Raw genomic sequence first — 21,486 nt, 5'->3', positions numbered from 1 at the left:
TGATACACACTTGTACATACAAAATAGGTATTCTGTTCTCTCTAATACACACACACACATGCCTGCACTTGGTGGCAAAACCTTTCTTCCACTAACAGATGGATGGGGACTAATAGCATAATTAAGTACCCGGCTGGCGGTTCCTGTTTACCGCTCGGTTGCTAAGCAGTGACATCAGCTGATCCCTCCCTCTCTCCAGTATAATCCCCTTCCCTGCCTCACTCCCCTGAACACACACACCATCTCACACACACACATTAGTCAGCCGTGGGCAGGGTTTAGAGTAGAGGGAGAGAGGGAGAGTGCGGGCAGACAGAATAGCGGTGTGTCAGTGGAGGCAGACAGACAGCATGGTTGAAGCTTGCAGGCAGTTCTAGGACCAGCCAACGACTTTCCATGTAATCCCAGTACCAGCAGAGCTTAGAGGGGGGGAGTCAAAGGAGAAAACACCTGGACATAAATCTAACCATACTGCTGGATGCAACAAACTGACCAAATCAAAATATTTTTTCCACTGTAGGGTTTGTACTTTTTGAGAAGTGGAGGTGTTTGCCTTCGGGGGACTTTTGGTTTCATTTCTGGGCTGGTGTCTGGTCTGGGCGGACATTCCCGAGGGACCGCATGCATGACACAACGTAAAGGCGAGAAGCCCACCATCAGCATCCAGGAGCACATGGCCATTGATGTGTGCCCGGGCCCCATCCAGCCCATCAAGCAAATCTCTGACTACTTCCCCCGCTACCCACGGGGTATCCCCCCTACAGCGCCCCCGCCTCTTAGCCGGACGGGCTCCTTGCGTTCCGCCTCACTGAACGCTACCGTGGACACCTTGGCTGGTGAGGATGAACTGGACCAAGCCTTTGCTGGGGCTACTGCTGCCCCATCACCATCTACCAAAAAGGAGGAGGAGCCTGACGTAGAGGGCTATGACTCAGATGACTCAAGTGAGTACCACACCAGTTACCTGTTTTCTTTTCTCGTTTCCTCACATTTCTCCTTCTTTCTCTACTATTTTTGTTTCATTCCATTGCTGTCTTCTGCTCATCATCTTTCTTGGGGATATTCCAGAAAGCTGTTCCCCAGCTGACACCCAGTGTTGTAGCAATTTGTCAGTAGGTTGCTGCAACATTGTGAATCAGCTGGGGGGTTAACTTACCCGGTTATGTTACACAGCCTGCTTTCTGGAATACCCCCCTGCACAGTCAACTTTGTTACTCTTACGCTCTTATTTACTGTCCCTCCTGGGTTGTCAGTTGTCAATAGAATAATGATGGATCTGCATTACATATTTTCTTCATTGATACTACCCCTCTCTCTGTTCTATCCTTTCCTCACTTTCCTCCACCTCCTTCTAAGGTATCCATACAATATAACTGTGTCTACACCCTTTATCACCCCCCCCCCCCACCCACCCACGGTTGCCAGGTTCCTGTCTGCTGTGTGTCTGCGCATCTGTGTGTCGTAGCAGATACTCTGGTTGCAACAGCAACAGTTGTCTTTCAGCTAAGGGCTGTTGCTCCAATGCCATGTGAACAATCCTGCCCTCTGACATTACACATCTAGCGCCAACTGTTTCTTTTTCAGGAGACATGGGGTGTCTGTGTAGATTCCTTATGTGTTAGAAAATAAAGGGAAATTACCCTGTAGTGATTTTCTTGTGCTATCAAAAGGCTCATCAGGGTGTGTGATTCATGCTTGGTCTCTGAATAAGCAGCAATACAGACTTTCGGGTTTGTAGGTGTGCTGTTGGGTTTTGGCGAGGGAACTGTTCACATCCACACGCAAGACAGAAGACCAAAAAGCATAACTGGCAGTTCCAGATTTACGAGCTGTGTGTCCATGTCAGTATATAATATTCTACCTATGAATGCATTGATTCTGTTGTCAATGATGCCGCTGCTTGCTGAGGACGCTCCTCACCCCGCTAGTCTCAAACGAGCGGAAAGACGGTCGCTACACAGAGACAACTTGTCATGTCCCCTTCGGTAACATCAGAAGAGAGCTGACACACCAGATACACATTTTCCCTGTTGTTGTGCAGTCTGCCAGTCCCTCTGACAGAGTATCAGGCTACTAATGCATGAATACACAACTGAAAAACCGTCTGTGCCCTTTCCATACCCAACTAACCCTTCAATCCAGTTTTAAATGCATCCCGCTGATATAATGGTGGTGCTTGCTGTTTTCATACAAGCCCTCATTTATAGGTGAGAGTGACAACAGTGTGGCTTGGTTAAAGGGTAAAGCCATCCAGAGTGGAGTGGAGAGTTGACACGTTTCCAGGCTTGAAGCTTTTCTAATCCCCCACGCCAGTATTGGGGGATGGCAGAGAGTAGGATAGGCAGCCTCTAACAGATGTTGACCTACAACCTGGTATGAGGCTCTAAACATGGGGGAAAGATGATTGTTTCTATGTGTGTGTGCATGCGTGCGTCTCTGGGTCTCGGTGTGAGAGAGAGGAAACAACAGAGGTATAAGTACTCACGCTATCACAGGGAATTGAGTGCTACATTAGTGTAAGTAATAGAGTGAAACATTGAGCTAAGAGATATTTTGTGTGCCTAAATATTCCTTTTCTATTCAATTTATTTATAAGATTTAAAATAGTGTGATTGTGGCATGTTACACATTTAATGAGCATTTCAAAGTGGACATTCATATTTAATCAGTTTCAATGTCAGATCAGGACACTAAAATCCATTGGATAACTGGTTTGTGCCATTTTCTTCCATTCCAGATATCAGTTATGTTGATCTGATCATTCAGAGCTATTGGGTAGTCTTGTCTAAGGACATCACAGAATCATGCCACACTATATAGCCAAAATGTGGGCACAAAGCAATAGGCAAATAGTAAGGCCTATTTACTGTGTCCAGCTCCTCCGGCAGTGCAGGTAATATTGCTGAGAAGCACTTTTTAAAATATTTGCTGAAGTAAACTTCAAATCCTGATAGCAACAAATAAATCTAAAGATTTGACCGTAAAATGAAATCAATTCGATATCTGTGTGCGTCGCAGGACTGTAATAAACACTCAAGGTCGTACCGACCCTACTGATTGGACGGTATTTGGACCGAATGCAATGATTGGACGGGCTTCTTGTCCGTCTACTTACCTACCAGCGCAGTAGTGTCATATGTTTTGGAGGATTGTCTTTTCAGGGAGGGGGTGGGATATTTTGGTTTGAATCCTTTCAAACTCAACCTAAAATTGCTAAGCTCGCAAAACGTGCCTATCCTGCCTTTACCGTTACTCGTGAACCAAATAAAGTCAATCATATCAGTTTTTGGTTCTAAGGCAAGCAGTATAAAATAGACTCAAACACACGTGATAGTATTAGTATAGAAAAAAGCCTAATCGTCTTAGGCAGTAACTTGCATAGTAGAAATGTGTGATCGCCATGCACACCCACAAGTTATTGAAGAAACATATTCATGGGCTCATCTCCTTTAGAAATGAAAAGATGGTAGGCATGAAAGGTGGTAGGTGAAATGCAGCTAGTGTGTCTTCTGGCATAATTTTCTGACAGATACTTTCTCACTTTTAACTATCGTTTTCCACCTTGAGACCTACCCCCCTCACACCATGAGCCCTAGTGACTCAGACCATCAGGGAATTTGATCCATGGTGGGAATCAAAGGGGATGCATTTTGATACCGATACGGCTTTAGGATGTGCTCGAAGAACCCAGCTGTGAATATTTTTGTAGAATGTTTACATTTAGTAACAGATTTTTTTAATAGTGTATTTTGCCATAAGAGTACCATCTTCTGAAACCCTTGATCAAGGAGTGGCGGTGATACAAAGTCATGGTGGATTTACCAAGGTCTAAAACGGGTGATGTTTTTTACACCACACAGTTTGCTATGAGATTCAGCTCTACTATAAACAGGCTGACTGAATCACACAGTACAGTACTTCTAAAGGTTTAGGAGTGGCTTGATGGGAACAGTGTACGTAATGGCTGTCTATTAGTCTGGGACCTCTTCCTTCCTTCCAGGGATGGAAATTAGCACCCGCCACCAGCCAAATGCGGGTGATTTAGTGTTGTGGCTGGTAAACTCGCTTCACCTACCGGCCACCGTGGTGAGTAAATAAAAGTAGCATACTGTTTCTGACACTTTAGAGGCGGCGCACCTTCAAAAAACTGTGGCGTTACATCGCAGGCGCTAAGAGGTCCGCTGAGAAAACATCTCAGGAGGAGCCAGTGGACAAAGAGGCGAAAGTCAAAAAACGTTTTTTTAAAGAACGATGAAGAAAAGCAGATAATGGGGAGTCCCGCTATTGGTTAGTTTACGACGAGACAAATCTGATAATGTACTGCTCTGTATGTCGTCAACACGCTACAGAAGATGCCAAAACTAATAGTTAAATTTTTGGGACAAAAAAACTAAAACTGGAAGAATAGTATATCAGTTTGTGGTTTGTGTATGTATGAGAGAGAAAGTGTCAGTGTTTCATTGAGACTTGAGATTAAATAAACTGCTTAAGTATTGTAGATCTTGTAGTATTAATTTTCACATGCAGTTACACATTGGCGGTTAAAAACAAGAAAGTGGCTGGTAAAAACATTGAGTGTCTGGTAGATTTTGAAATCCACCAGCCACAGTGGCCGTTGGACAAAAAATGTAATTTCCATCCCTGCTTCCTTCAATTCTGCTCTGATTGGTAATGTAAGAGAGTAAATTGGTTCTTTGTAATCATATTGTGTGAATCCCCCACTGCAATTTATGATAAAAAGTAGTAAATGTAACCCAAGCCATGCATCTGAGAACGTGTTCCTGCTCTGTTCATGAGCTCGTCAGAATCTACGATGCAAAGAGAGAAATGGACTTTGATACTGTGTCTGGGGATTGTGTAAGAGAATTTCATGGCGACCCTATTTGTTTGTGACGCCAGCTGTGAAGTCCGGCAGCCTAAACCTTAGAGCTCCTCCTTCTGCTATGGGACCTAGTGCATTTATTCATCTCCCTAGGGCAGCAAGCCCGTCACCCACCAACCCAGGCACATGTGGTTTTGTCTCCGTCTCCGGCTAGTTACCTGTTGTCAAATTTGCATAACAGCAGCAGCAGGGACCGAGACATTTTCTCATCCAATTTGGCTCAACTTAGATTTTAATTGAAAAGGAAAAGTGCATCACCTGCCAAGCGCTCTCCCCACCCCATTCCACCAAGGGGGTAATCAGACCCAATCCAATCTTACGCATGTTTGAGGGCACGTTAATTAATGGTAGTTCCTGATGATTGAATCCAGAGTGTCACTCATTGGCATCGCAACCCACACCATTTGAAATAGGCTGTCACATATAGCCCAGGATGTCCTCGGGTGGATGAGGGTTAAACGCCCCTCCTCACGATCCCCCTCATTTGCTTTTTCTTTGTCTCTCATTAGCAAGATTGGGAAATTGGGTGTTGTGTGCATGTTGTAAGTATGGGGTTATGATATAGAGCAGATTGGAAATTAGATACAACGAGGGAGATATGTAGAAGGTAGAGGTATGGGACTAATGGATATTTAGATATTGAGAGGTGGGGGGGGGGGGGGTAGGCAAGGGAGCGAGAGTGTGTCAAAAAAACCTTTTGAAAGACATACAAATAAAGGAGGAGAAGATTAAACATTTGTTCTCACTTCACAACTTCAATCCCCCACTTTATCATTGCGCTGTACATCACCCCCCCCCCCTTTCCCAATCCTCTGTGACACAGCCAGGTGACAAGGGGTTTCAGCCTTGAACCGTGAATCCTCATAGGAAGTCTATACAAACTGTCTTCTGGTAATGACTGACTGTGGTCAACTCAAGTAGCTAGCCGCAGGGCTAACATGGCACACCCAATTCCCATTTAACCACATTAGTGGAGTGGTATTATGGGTGTGGGGGGGTTAGGCAGATGGGGGAGGTGGCGGATGTTATTTGTAATCCCTGACCACAGGGATTCATGTAACGTCTTTGTTTTTGAGAGCTGTTCTGGTTTACAGCAGATACAAGCTGAACCCCTTCCTGAACCTTATTTTCTTCACAAAAGCAGATATACAATGTTAAGAAAATGTACCAGTTTGCCATCTGTGGGGAACCAGTAAAGTGTCTGTTTTTGGACATAGCGGCGTGCGTTGTGGTTTGATTGTTTTGTTTACCATTGGAGAGTGTCCGTGCGCATTTGTGTGTCCGTGAGTTCCTCCAGTTGAGTTCATCAAATGCTAATACTCACATTCACACCACAGGGCGAGTGGGTGTTTATTTGACAGCAGCTGAAGTGCAAATAATGTGGTTTACTACCCAATAAACATTAGTGTTGATCATGATGACGGTTCTTCAGCATTTTGGATTTCATGACAAATAAATATACAAATTTGACACATTATATAAATACTGAATATAAATGGGTTCGCTGACTAGTGTTCATCCCACAGGCACTGCACTACTGTTCATTGAAAATATTTAAAAAGACTCAGAAACTTAACCTTGCGAGACAGCTGTATATGTGAGATCCTGACAACGCAAAAATCTATCTTGCCAAAGTATTACTGGCAACTACGCGCGTGGTTAAAATTTGCATACAGCTGGGCAACTGCATACAGAAAGGATTTCACAAAAAACTAACTAGCACAGACTCATCACTGAACATTTTATTTATCATGACATAGGAAAATTTGCCACAAGTGGGGATAAACCCCTTATTTACAGCTCTGACGAGGCTTTGTTCTGTCCTCCATGCGTCATCAATTTACACCGGGTGCCTCTGTGGTGGGTTAAGGCTCCAATGAAGTTTATTCCAGAAGAGCAGAGTATGAACCAAAATTGCACTGTACTGTTGTGGCATGTGGCAGTACTGCCGCTGTCACGGAACATCTCGCCAGTGTCTTGTACCAGTGCCGCAAGTGTCACGGAACACCTCCCCAAGTTACTCGTGCCAGTGGCACTGTCTCGTAACAGTTTCTCGCAGCAGCGGCAGTTGCATTGGGTATCTTACAGAATTTTTATTGACTGTCACATAACTGCCCCATGTCAGTTTTGGAATAGCAGAACAAGCTATAAACTTATTTTATAAAAATATAAGTTAAACTGTTTGTGCTAACAGACTAGGTGGCATTTAACTCTGTATAACTTGAGACAGATCTCAAAACAGAAAACGTCCTTACAGGCCTTCGCCTCGTCCATCAATTCAGGGCTTTCAAGTGTTACGCATTCGCCATGAGACTCACACATTCCAACCATTTCTCACGCTCTCACGCAACCAGGTGTTAATAAAAACTCACTAGCCAGTTTGGCTGGTGATACATGAGGCATTTCATGAATGATACATAAGGCTCTGTTCTCGGCATGGTTCTCGGTCATTTATCCCCCTGGCAGTACTTTCTGAGTTTCCCATTAACACTGTGCCGTAATACTACGTGATAACGTTTTATACGCCCATTGGCTGCGCGCAGTTGAAGTGAAACCGGCGCAAGAAACCTTGGAAAGGAACGGAGCGTCCACCAGAAAACACAAGGAAGAAGTCAAACGAAGCATAGCGGATCATATGAGGTAACTAGAAAGAGTACAATTTCTGGAGAAATTGTAAGGTGTGCTTGCGTTGGTTGCAGGGTTACGTATTTAAAATACATTTTACAAATGATATTTCTGTATATTATATATAAAAATGCATAGAATACTTATTTATAAAGATTACATATATTTAAAAGCATATTTTTTTCTGCTCATTTACAACTCAAAATACTAAGATTGAAGAGTAGAATGAAATAGTTGTCTTCTCATTTCCCCTGCAAGAGAGAATGGTGATCAGCAACCTCACCCTTACAAAAAAGAATATTCTATTATCATGTTACTTAAAGTATACTAGCAGTGTATTTAAAACTAAAAAGCTTATTTATACACTTTTTTGTACTAAGTAAACTGAATTTGCCCACTTTTTAGGTCATTTATTAGACTTTAAAGTACACTTATAGTGTATTTTAAGGTTTACTTTTGAATACTGCAAAGTAGCCTGTGTAGTGCACTTTCAGTTCATCAAGTATACTTCCTCAAGTACTTCAAAGTTTACTTTGGAATACTCTAAAGTAGCATGTGTAGTGCACTTTCAGTTCATCAAGTATACTTCCTAAAAAGCCTCCAAGTATACTTTGCAATACTTGCAAGTGCACTTTCAAATAATGTAAGTACCTCAAGAAGTAAACTTTATAAATTAAATGTTACTATGACTTACTAATAAATTAAAATGTTTAAGGGCCCCTGTCGTGGAAGTTTTTGAGAGAATCTATGTTTCAAGCTGAAGTCGGGTGAAGTATAGAGTTAATGTTTATTTGACGTAGATGTAAACATAATAACGTTACAAACATAACATCATCAGCACACAAACATAAGACAATAACACAAAGACAATTCCATACAGCGCCATCTAGCATTCTAGAATGGAACCGGGAAAATCCAGCCCACCAGCACTACTCAGCTGATGGCCCTGAACCCCCCAGAACATTCTTCAACAGACCATTTTATAGATACGACAGTTCTCAAAAGTCATTGGTCCATCCTACAGACCTGAAACTATACCAAATCTCTTCTGTCATTGGTTAAATCCTTAGAACAATACAGTTGAATCCACATTTTCTTCAGAACAACTGTCTCTTCTCCCCAGGTGACAAGAACTCTTTCAGGTCACCCAAACTTCCCGTCTCCTAGACTTCATGTCTCCTAGTTAGGTGTTATAAAACTACAGGTGGCGTCTCTACCAAATGAGTTGAATCAACATACATTGTATCAAGCTTCTTATCCAACTGTAAACTTCTCCTAAAACACATTAATTGTACATAGGCCCAACATTTCTTTCACACCCCTCAGACGCCTCAGATCTAGCGTCACATGGCGAGAACAGGGGCCCTCACAATGTCACACCGCAGATTCTGAAAGAAGCTACTTACTGCATAGACATCAACATTTCCGAATCCAGCTCTTCTTATGAAACGTAACAGTCATTTAACCCATGGTTACAATGGTAAACCAGCACAACAATGACAATTACCATGCAACAAAACACTACATTCTAAGCAGACACATTTAAAAACGAAATTCATGAAGTTACATTTGTATTTCGTCAAACTTATCAGCACATTTTTACACTATTTACCGCCTTACATCATGGGAATTGACTAGCCAATGAGCCACACTATCTTAATTATTTCACGTCGTTATTTCGTTCATCAGTCAGTTTGATAGTATAACCTTCAAATTCTCAAGCAGCTTTTTTCCATTAATACTCCAATTGATAATATATATAAGAGTATAAGAGTATAGGGCTTCAGAATGTTTTGGCAGTAACTAAGGTTACAGCTTCAGTAACAAAAAAAGATGAAATGTGCAATGCATAGTAGATTTTCATAGACATGAATAATTAGAATGAGGTGGATCTAAAAAATGTAACCTGTAATGAACTCTAAACTTATTTTGACTGCTTTTGCTGTATAATAATAGAAAACGTACATCTTACTCCAGAAGACAGTGTATACCATTTTCTGTTTATAAGTATACTTCTTAAAAGTATATTAAAACTGAACTATTTTCAAAGTATCTTAAAAGTATATCAAAAGTGAACAAAAAGTGTACTATCCATATTTTAGTGTACTTAAAGTATACTTGAATATACTTCTTTTTTGTAAGGGCATAGTTGAATCAAAACGAGTATATTTGGCAGACCGGTGTAAAGATTGACCTAATCTCTATGACTTAAACGTCATTGTAAGTTTTGCCCTTCTCGTGATATTTTCAGGCATTTAGCTTACTCATATTGCATTCATTCATTAATAAAGAACCCCCTTTGAAGCTTATTTTAACAACAACGTTACCAGCAGTAGCTATCTCAGATGAAATCGCGATTCAAATAGTACCATAGGCTAACTGAAAATATGCCCCCAAAAACGTAAATAAGATTGACATTTATTTAGGGGAAAATCACTCATTCATAAAAATGTCAGTGGTAGCGTTAATGATCGCTACCATTGTCAGTAACAAGGCAAAATGCGATATAGCCCTGCTGTGTGGAGAAGCTGCCCCGGTAAACTGTAGGCTACTACTACTACTAGACTGTCTTGGTAGCGATTGCGTTGGTTGAATTCGATTTAACATTACTTCCGTTGTACGGTCTAGGCTGAAATTAATTATTTTCATGAACAGATTGAAAAAGTTTAGGCTGTGGCAATGGAGTTCAGGTTAGTAGTCACTAGTCAGATAGTTTCACCTATTGAAATACTTTTTATTTAAGTAAGGGTACAGTAGTGCCGAACATGTGCCGCCGTTTAACTTCCTACTAGTACTGTAAACAGCTGTGGAGATGTTTTTGTTAGCTAGACTAGGCTACAGCAATGCAGTGAGCTACACTGGTTTGAAACCACAGGTAATGATAATTTCACCCACAAATCGTTTACTTGTAATGTAATGTCATAATTAAATCCTACAACAAAAATGTATTTGTGAGGAATGTTTATTTTAACGATTGAAAACAGATGCATCATAGACCGCTGTAGTATGTGTTGCCCGGGCAACAGAGGCTAATGTCATGATGCTAATGATTCAGTGAAATAGTAGACTACTGTTTCCGAATGTAGATGTACTTCCTTAATGATATTAGCTTGTATTGTACAATACACAATACAATTGTGCGTCATATCACAAAGTCAAATAGTTATCACGCAGGCCTCTTTGCTTGTGGCGTTTCTGCAGCTGCCTTGCAGTAAAGCAGTTAGCCTAGCCATCTCCCAGAAGTTAACGAGCTGCTAAACTAATGTTCTGCTAGAGATAGTCACGCGAGTTTTCGTGACGTTGGTGACCTTAGTGGCGTCAGTGACTGTGGCTAGCAAGTTAGTCACCGTTAGCTTCACTTTTCGCCACAAAAACGTAATTTCTACTTAAACCGTGCAACGGAACGTAAATCCCAATACAAGCAACTCAATTCCTACCAAAACGAAACGTTTGACACTGAGGTTGTCTATGTAGTCCAAATATTAACAAAGTTTTAGGGGGGCAAAAAGAAATAATAATAATAATACTAGAAAAGGCTGTTCCTGTGAAACAGCAGTGAGAATGCTGGAAACCTGAATGGGGATAGCTGAACATGCTAAAAATGCTGAAAATTGTGAAATTTTTCAGAAAGTTATAAGCTGAAGCTTCAAAGTGACCGAAAGGTATTTTAAATAGGGGCTGAAGCAGGACGAAGGCATAAAACTACAGAAAAGAGAAGAAAAATGCAAAACAACGTTTTGTTTTTGAAAAAAATCAGATAGAAGAGAAACAATGCATACAAATGTGAACATTTAGCAAAAAAATATTTGCTGGAGTTTCTAAAGGCCTGAAATGTATGTTAGAAAAGACCTGCAGCAAGATGAAGGCAGAAAAGAAGGAAAAAATGCAAAAGTACTGGCAGTTGGAAGATACTGCTATGAAATTTATTTTTGAAAGGACCTGGAGTAAGATGAAGGCAGAAAACAGAAGAAAAGAAGAAAAATGCAAAACAAAAAGGGGAAAAATTCAGAAAGATGAGCGGCAGGAAAATTTGAAAATTGAGCAGAAAACCAGTTGCTGAAGTCTGGGTTGAACGAATATGAAGGTAAAAGGACAACACTGGAATGACTTGAACTTGCTGGAAAAAAGGCAGAATTGATTAAATGGCTGAAAAAAAGTTATAAGTCCGAGCAGAAAAAGTTGAAGGTTTAAAGGAGATGGGAGATGAATGATGTTCATATTTAGAATTAGTTTTCATCCTTATAAAATGAAGTCACTTAAAGATGCTAAATATGTTGAGAAGAGGGAAAAATTAGCAGAAATGTAGTTTCTGGAACTCTTTTCAGAGCTGGAAAGTACTTGTGGAAGGACAGTGGAACAGTGAAGAGCGTTGGCCAATCGGATTGGTTCCTTGTTTCTTGTAAAGGAGCAACCGTTGGTCATTGGAAACATTTCTAACCCAGAATCTAGGTTTCAGTTTCAAACGGAGGAGAAACTAATCATGCGTGCCTGCACACCCAGTCCTGTTCAGACACTTAATTTAAGATGACATCATAATAATAAATAGTGCAGGGTTGCCGATGTTGTCGTTGTCCCTGGTGAGTTTTTTATACGTAAATAATAAGATCATGCTACATCTAACCAGCGGATCATTTCTTGCAAGTGTGTCAAAGTGGTATGTATTAACACCGCACTGTAGGCTTGAATAATAACCGAAGGCGTGAAGCTACAGAGAGGATGCAATGGAAGATTTCCTACATAAACTACATCAACTCCTTCAAATTGAAAATGGAGACCATCTTTTGATTAAGGACAAGTTCCTTAACCTTTGTTGTCAATATCGCCAATAAAAAGTAAATACTCTTCAGTTACGAAGCATTTTAAAGGTAGGATTAACGCCAGCTGCAGCAAACACTTACCCCAGCCACGGCTCGTTCGTGATGGTCAGCTATGACTGTCTTGAGCTTCGATTTTTGCATATTTCTGTAAAACTTGCTAAAATAAAAACGATCTAGCTAGGTTGTTGACACTTTAAGCTCAATGTACATACCTTGTTGTTTGGCCAATTTGGTCGATTGTGGAAAAAAGTCGAACCGTTATTAGTTGTGGAGAGCCATCAGGCTAGCTCGATTATGACAATAACAAACATTTACCTAGCATCTACACCTCAAACAAGTTAACCTAGAAGCAAAACTGTACGTCCAATCCAAAAAATAAGGATATTTTCCGAGACCCAAGACTCTGCCGAAACCATTGATATCTGTGCAGTCAAAAAAACAACTCTTTTGGCAGTTTCCAAAACGTCACCCAATTCTGCTTTCATGGTGCGTGTCTGTTTGGTTGCCACGGTGATGGCGCAGCTGTGCTCGCTAACGAGCTGGGCAGAGAATCACAAATTTAGCTGTAATCCACACCTCAAACAAGTTAACCTAGACGCAAAACTATACGTCCAATCCAAAAAATGAGGATATATTCCGAGACCCAAGACTCTCCCGAAACCAGACATGTCCTTTATATGTCTGTGCGGTCAGAAATACGACTCTACCGGCAGTTTAAAAACACGTCTACTTTCGAAATTATCTGACGAATTTTACCCACCTTTCCATTGAAGTTAGTGAGAGAATTTGAAAGGCTGCTCTCGCTTCAAGGCTCAAAGCTGAAAATCTGTAAATGTGAGCTCTTTAGTAGTTACATTGGCTGAAAGAGGACAAGTTTTCCTACATTTTAAGGTAAAACTTGTTTTTGTAAGTTAAACTATATGAACGTCAGAGGAATTTGTTTGACAATTTAGTTGAATATCAGAAAAAGAGCAGCCAGCTGGCTGCTCAATCATAAAAATCAAGAAGGAGCTCAATTTTTCATGTATTTCAAACTGTCACAATTCAAAATTGGCTGAAAATTTGAAAAAGCTGAATGTCTTGTGAACATTTTAAAGTTTGAATGGTGTCTCTAGCTGAAAGTATGCTGAAGCAGTTAAGTTTGAAAGAGGAGGAAGCTTTTTAATTATTTGAAAGGATTTACCATTACTTTTAATGGGACAATAATTTGATTCACAAATTATTGTGAATCAAATTTCACAAAAACCTTAATTCATTAAAAAGTATAAAAGTGAGAAATACCAGAAGTCATAGCCATCATCTCCTGAAGGAGCTGAACGTTTTGATACCAAAATTGTAGGAATCGGTGAAAGTATGCAGGACTAGTTAAAGGCAAAAAAACCTACGGAAGAACTAAGAAGTTGGAATAATAATAAAGAGAAACAGAAAAACAATAGTGTGAATGCTTAACAGCATTCTCACAATTAATATATATGTGAGATAACAATGGTTTGTGCCCTTGCCGAAGGCAAAGCACACCCAATAAGAGCTAGCTAGAGTAGTAAAGTAAAAAGTTAACTTAATGCGGCGGTGGTTAGGACAAAGTTCTGGGGGCGAGAAGAGGAACGAAGCAGGGGATGAGGATATTGATAGCACTAGAGAAACAAAGAAAATAAAATGTAATGCCAAATGGCTGATGGGTCGGGAATGGCTTGTGTTTGACAATGAAAATGTTGTCATGTTTTGTAAGGATTGCCGCATGTAGTCTACGCATAAGACAAATTATGTTGCCTACTGACACAGTCTAGTGTAATGTAAATACACTGTTCTTAATAAAGAGTATATTATGTCAGTTTAATTAAAGCCTGCTTAGGACAAAACGTTACTGTAAATGCATGGGCAGGAGTCAATCTCATCATGATGCGAATGGACGTTTTAGCCATTTACAATAAATCGTGTCCTTACTTAGTCACGTGTTGGTGATTTCACATACCCTTGCATCAAACTTCCGTGCTTCATTTTACTTTATTTTCTGTGTTTTTCATGCCAACAATGTTAATAAAATGATCAAATGCATTCAGTGAAACTCATAACTGTTCTTATTTTCACCGGAAAGAATTTGGCCAGTGGAAATTGGCTGGTGATCAAAAAAGTTAATTTAAAACCTGCACGCAACACCTTGTATTTCTCACACTGACAATTAAGGGTTAACTTGTCCCGCTTTACAATTAATGGACAAGTTAGTGTTCAAACTTTATGAACATTTATTAACATTTCCAGATGATGAATAATGAATAGATGTGTTAATTCATCTCTTTAACAGTAATGTTAGCAATAACCAACAGTGACTAACCAACCGTGACTGAAAAACCTTAACTTAATTTATAATACAGGTGGATGAAATCAAGCATTCTGATTGGTTGGCAGTGAGTCATGGGGTGTGCTTTATTGAGCCATAAAGTACTTAACATTTACTTCAAAGGGGAATGTTCCATATTAGTGCGCACTCAAAATAACTAAAAGGTTGCCAAAGAAAAAGACTGTCTACAAGTAGAGCTACTGGTGTTCAGCAGTTTATTGGTTAGCAAGCTAGACTAGCAGCATTCGGTAAAATTTAGCAATAATATTGCACTGTCCCATGCTGTCAGTGCTAACTAGCTGGTCTAGCTACTGAAACGTTGCACGGAAGCTCAGGTCTAGCTAGCTACCAGTTCACCTCTGGTCATGCTAGCCATTACAGTTACTAACTAGATATCCATTTATTTAATTTTAGCTTCGTAGCTACGCAATTACATGACCTGGTCTTGGCTTCTTAAAACGTTCTTAAAACTTTTTCCACGGATGCACAATTAATGGAGATATCCAAATCAACATACGCTAACCTTAACAACAGCCTAATGTTAGTCTATCGAGTCCCAAGTCACTCGTAACTAGTTTACAGCATATGTAGCTAGCTAGCATATGCCCAGTGCCTATGAAACATTTATGATTGATTTAGAATGTTTAGGCCTAATGTTTAAATTAATTATTATTTTATTGAAAGTGTCCCATTGTTGTTGTTATTTTAAAGGCAACTTTTATAAAATGAGCGTTGAGAATGAAAGAGATCTGTGTTGCAAGATCTAGCTAGGGTAACAAACATGAAGTTCACAATGCTGTTTGTCCGTTGCCTAGCAACAGCCACACGAACGGGACTATTTTTACTATTTATTTACTATTTATAATGTTGCTGGTAACCGTATTATAAAAGCAATAAGGTACGAGAGGCAGTACTTTATCGTCAATAAAGTACGTGTTCAAGGGTGTTTTTAGGCAAACCCTGGAACACATACTTTATTTTACTCTCGTACCTTATTGCTTAATTGTTTGAATGTTGGAATGCTGTTTTCCTGTTTCTCTTATTGTTCTTTGAATCTTTATTGTTGGAATGCTGCTTCAGCATTCCAAGTATTGTTCTTTGAATCTTTATTCAGCATCTTCTTCTTCTTCTATTTCTTCCATGACACCTTTAAGCGCCTTCAAATCATCAACTATTAAAACCGTTCAACTATCAAAAAATTCAGCACTTTCAGGCCATGGGTGCTATGACTTTTCAGCTTTGTACCTCTTATGCTTGAATTAATATAAATCAATATTCATAATATTTTTAACATTGGTTTCCAATGGAGTTTTCTTTCAAATCCTTTCAAACTTCTTAAAACTTCTTCAACTTCCAAATCCTTCTTCTTCCTCAATCTTTCAGCTAGAGCCACCATTTAAACTTTAAAACGTTGACAAAACCATAAACTATTTTTAAATAATTCATCTTTTTGATATCTCTTCAACTTTTTTCAATATTACTGATTATGTTCCATGACTTTTTCAACCTGTTTCTGAGATTTACATGGGTGTGTACGAGGAAGCCTAGCCTGGTCCTAACCAGACCCTCGTACATTTCATTTGTACAGAGGGTCTGGGATGTCTCGATTGACAAACATTAACTTCCTTGAAGGCGGGTCCTCTGTTGAAGTTTTAAACTATTGGATCCGCCCAGAGCCACTCTGATTTGCCATAACCAATCGCAAGCGTTCACCTTAGCCAACTCCTTCACCATTACTGTAATGGAGCTAGCTGCCGTAGCTGGAAAATCAAACTTTTCCCGAACCCCGTGGGGAGGAGGGCCGCAACATAATGGCCACCAACAAAACTCAGCAAGGAATGTTCTTGCTCCGGCTTTAATCTATATTCGGCAGCGTTGCCACAACGGCAGAATAGTTTCGCTCGCATCTTTCTCCGCCGCCATTACTAAACTACTCAAACAAGTGCACGACATTAACGTCATCATTCTCAGCCACTCCCTCTGTTCGCTGATTGGACCTACAAAAAATGTGTTTCTGGAAACCGACTTCAGAACCGACATCCCAGACCTAGTACAGAAGCAAAATCCAAATTGAGCGGAAGTACGTAGGAGGGCAGAGCAAGGCTAGAGGAAGCCTAGAGTGCAGACTGAATCGCTTAGAGTGAAGGGGAGCTTCAGATGTCGTTGAAAACATATTTCTAGTTTGCCAGCATTGCCACAATTTTCGCTCTTCATGCTTCGTTTTTGGATCAATAGATAGCTAATTTTGTGCTGGTCGTAGACAGTTGTCTGTGGAATCCAACACACTTACACATTTATTCAGAGCCCCACGAAAGCGAGACAAAGTCCAACTCTCGCCCCATAGAGTCCAATGCAAATCTGGTGACAAATTCGTCACAGAGAACAAAAAATAACAAGATTTATAAAATGCCGGTAGAGTCGTATTTCTGAACGCACAGACATATAAAGGACATCTCTGGTTTCGGCAGAGTCTTGGGTCTCGGAAAATAACTTTATGTTTTGGATTGGACGTATAGTTTTGGGTCTAGGTTAACTTGTTTGAGGTGTGGATTCTAGCAACATTTCTGGTATTCTCTGCCCTCAGCACATTAGCAGCCATAGCTGCACCATCACCGTGGCAACCACACAAACACGCGCCAGTCTCTTACACAGGTGATTGGTATTAGCTGATTAGTGGAGACACAAGACAAGCTATTCAGTCAACTCGTCTCATTAAAAGACTAAGAGCACCACAACACAACTACTACCACTAATGATACTGCTATATCTTATGCCACTACTACAACTACTAATCCTGCAGATGCTGCTAATATCTCTTTTACTAACTACTATGCTAATGGTACTGGTTTGTTCTACCACGCCACTGAGTGCGTTCACTTGACCATGAGAAACACCATAGCAATTGTCGGTTTATGCCAATAATACGATTACTCCGTTTACATGTGTAATTAGTTATGCTCAATTACTCAAACACGTCTAAATGATTCTTTGTATTAATCGTTGTATGCTCCACGGACAAAACTTGCACCATCATCCTTCTGCAACAAAGTGTCCATGTGCCTTCCTGTATTGGCCCTACTGCTGTATGTTTCATTCAATCAACACATTGAATCCTACTAAGAAAGCCGAGTAAACGCACTCAATGATAGGCTACATCTGCTACTGATATTACTATCCCAACTAATTTCAGCTGTTAAAACTATAATATTCTTGTTACGACTAACTAGCCTACTTCTTCTTCTGTTTAACAGTTCCGCTTTCAGCTTCTTCCGCATTGTAGGCTATTTAAGCTCTTAGCTTTGTTGATGCAATTCAGCTTCCACACTGCCTCTTGAAATTCAACTATTTCTTCGATTGCTTCACAACATTCAAACGTATTCTCCCGCATTGTATTTAAGCACTTAACGCTAGCTTTGTTAGATGATGCGGTTCAGCCACCACACTGCCTCTTTAGAGTGAGTCACACATTTTTGAAATTAATTTCAGCTTGCAGGTATTTTCTCATTTCAGTATTTTCAGCCATTAAAAATAAATAAATTCAGATTTCAGCATTCCAACGCATTTTCAGCAGGAAATGCCTTTTCTAGTTATTGTTGGAATGCTGCTTTGAATCTTTATTCAACTTCTTCATATTCTATTCTTCTTCTATTTCTTCCCTGGCACGTTTCAGCATCTTCAAATCTTCAGCTATTAAAACCGTTCAGCTATCAAAAAACATAGCTTAGCTTTGTTAGATGATGCAGTTGAGCTTCCACACTCCCTTTTTTGTGCGACTTATATTTTTTTAAATTAATTTCAGCTTTCTGCTTGCGGGTATTTTCTCATTTCTGTATTTTCAGCCATTTAAAGAAATTAATTTCAGATTTCAGCTATCCAACGCATTTTCACCAGGAAATGCATGTTCTAGTTCTTATTCTATTTCTTCCGTGGCACGTTTCAGCGCCTTCAAATCTTCAGCTATTAAAACCGTTCAGCTATAAAAAAAATCAGCAGTTTCAGGCCATTCCTGCTGTGACTTCTCAGCTTTGTACCTCTTATGCTTGAATTAATATAAATCAATATTCATAATATTTTAACATGGTTTTCCAAAGGAGTTTTCTTTCAAAAAGTTTCAAACTTCTTAAAACGTATTCAACTTCCATACCTTCTTCTTCCTCAATCTTTCAGCTAGAGTCTCCATTTAAACTTAAAAATGTTGACAAAACCCTAAACTATTTTTAAATAATTCAGCTTTTTGATATCTATTCAATTTTTCAATGTAACTGATTGTTTCATTACATTTTCAAGCCATTTCTGAGATTTACATGGGTGTGTACGTGAAAGCCTAGAGTGCAGACTGAAACGCTTAAAGTGGAGGGGAGCATCGGATGTCCTTGAAAAAATATTTCTAGTTTGCCAGCATTGCCACAATTTTTGCTCTTCATGCTTAGTTTTTGGTTTTAGATTAATTATAATTTTGTGCTGGTCGTAGACAGTTGTCTGTGGAATGCAACAGACGTACACATTTGTTCAGAGCCCCAAGAAAGCAAGACAAAGTCCAACTCTCGCCCCATAGAGTCCAATGCAAATCTGGTGACAAATTTGTCAGAGAAAGCAGAAGGAACAAGATTTTGAAACTGCCGGTAGAGTCGTATTTCTGACCGAACAGACATATTAAGGACATCTCTGGTTTCGGTAGAGTCTTGGGCCTCGGAAAATATCCGTATTTTTTGGATTGGACGTATAGTTTTGCGTCTAGGTTAACTTGTTTGAGGTGTGGATTCTAGCTACATTTCTGTTATTCTCTGCCCTCAGCGCGTTAGCAATCATAGCTGGACCATCACCGTGGCAACGACAGACACGCACCACTCTGTCTCTCACACAGGTGATTGGTATTGTCAGGCCAAATACTGTCCTAGGGACCAAACATATACAGTGCCCTCCAAAAGTATTGGAACAGTGAGGCCAATTCCTTTATTTTTGCTGTAGACTGAAAACATTTGGGCTTGACATCAAACGATGAACGTGAAACCAGAGATCAACGTTTCAGCTTTTATTTCCAGGTATTTACATCAGGATCTGATGCACAAATTAGAAAATATCACCTTTTTGTTCGAACCCACCCATTTGTCACGTGAGCAAAAGTATTGGAACATATGACTGACAGGTGTGTTTTGTTGCCCAGGTGTGTCCTATTACATACATTATTCAATCCATAAATACCACTGAATGTCTACACTCAGGTTCAGATTGGGTAAGATAGGTTTTGTCTATGCAGACTGTATTCAGAGGTGAAAACAACATGAAAACCGGAGCGCTGTCTTTGGGTGAAAAACAAGCAATTGTGAGTCTTAGAGAAGATGGAAAATCAATCAGAGCCATTGCAGAAACATTGGCCATAGCCAGTACAACCATTTGGAATGTCCTGAAGAAGAAAACTACTGGTGTACTAAGTAACAGACGTCGAACAGGTAGACCAAGGAAAACATCAGCAGTTGATGACAGAAACATTGTGAGAGCTGTAAAGAAAGACCCTAAAACAACTGTTAGTGAGATCAGCAACAACCTCCAGATGGCAGGAGTGAAGGTATCACTATCTACTGTTCGCAGAAGACTTCATGAACAAAAGTACAAGGGCTACACCAGAAGATGCAAACCACTCATTAGCAAGAAGAATAGGAAGGCCAGGCTGGAATTTGCCAAAAAGTACAGAGATGAACCTCAAAAATTCTGGGACAAAGTTTTATGGACTGATGAGACAAAGATTAACTTTTACCAAAGTGATGGAAAGGCTAAAGTTTGGAGAAAGAAAGGAACTGCTCATGATCCCAAACACACAAGCTCATCTGTGAAACACGGTGGAGGTAATGTCATGGCTTGGGCTTGCATGGCTTCTTCTGGGACGGGCTCATTAATCTTCATTGAGGATGTAACACATGATGGCAGCAGCAAAATGAACTCGGAAGTCTACAGAAACATTTTGTCTGCCAATTTAAGGAAAGATGCAACCAAACTGATTGGCAGAGCCTTCATCATGCAGCAAGATAACGACCCAAAACACACTGCCAAAACAACAAAGGAGTTCATCAGGGGCAAGAAATGGAAGGTATTAGACTGGCCAAGTCAATCTCCAGACTTAAACCCTATAAAGCATGCATTTTACCTGCTTAAGAGGAGACTGAAGGGAGGAACCCCACAAAACAAACAACAACTGAAAGAGGCTGCAGTGAAAGCCTGGGAAAGCATCAAAAAGGAAGAATGCAAAAGTTTGGTGACGTCAATGGGTCACAGACTTGCTGCAGTTATTGAAATCAAAGGATTTGCAACTAAATATTAAGTCTTATTCACTTAAATATGTTTTAAGTATATCTGTTCCAATACTTTTGATCACATGACAAATGGGTGGATTCAAACAAAATGTGATATTTTCTTAGTTGTGCATCAGATCCTGATGTAAATACCTGGAAATAAAAGCTGAAACGTTGATCTCTGGTCTCACGTTCATTATTTGATGTCAAGCCCAAATGTTTTCAGTCTACAGCAAAAATAAAGGAATTCGCCTCACTGTTCCAATACTTTTGGAGGGCACTGTATATAAAGGCTAGATGTCTTATAGCGGAGTCTAGAACGTCCGCACATAGCGGCCATCTTGCTACAGTCAACTCGCTCACCTATAACATTGTGTTGGGACTACATGAACTTTTTAAATAACCATAACTTGCTCAATTTTCAACCGATTTTTTTATGGTTTGGTTTATTATCAACACCAGAGATGTTGTTATGCCACTTCATACCTATGAATAATTTTTTTTTTTAATATATATAGAATACAAGTATGCAGTGGC

The 21,486-nt window shown here is 40.0% G+C and overlaps 1 protein-coding gene across 1 annotated transcript in view; it reads left to right on the top strand.

The window, feature by feature from the left end:
• The first annotated feature begins 282 nt into the window (after window positions 1-282).
• Window positions 283-21,486, top strand: part of doc2b (double C2-like domains, beta) — a 298,538-nt gene continuing 277,334 nt past the window's right edge. The window contains exon 1 of the mRNA XM_047017138.1: window positions 283-944. Within this exon, the coding sequence (XP_046873094.1) occupies window positions 626-944 (319 nt within the window). The 5' untranslated portion in view covers window positions 283-625. The remainder of the gene's footprint in view (window positions 945-21,486) is intronic.

Source organism: Hypomesus transpacificus, unplaced genomic scaffold (assembly GCF_021917145.1).
Source record: "Hypomesus transpacificus isolate Combined female unplaced genomic scaffold, fHypTra1 scaffold_48, whole genome shotgun sequence".
NCBI lineage: Eukaryota > Metazoa > Chordata > Actinopteri > Osmeriformes > Osmeridae > Hypomesus > Hypomesus transpacificus.
Note: the sequence above shows the minus strand (reverse complement) of the source record. Positions and strands in the feature narration are given on the sequence as shown.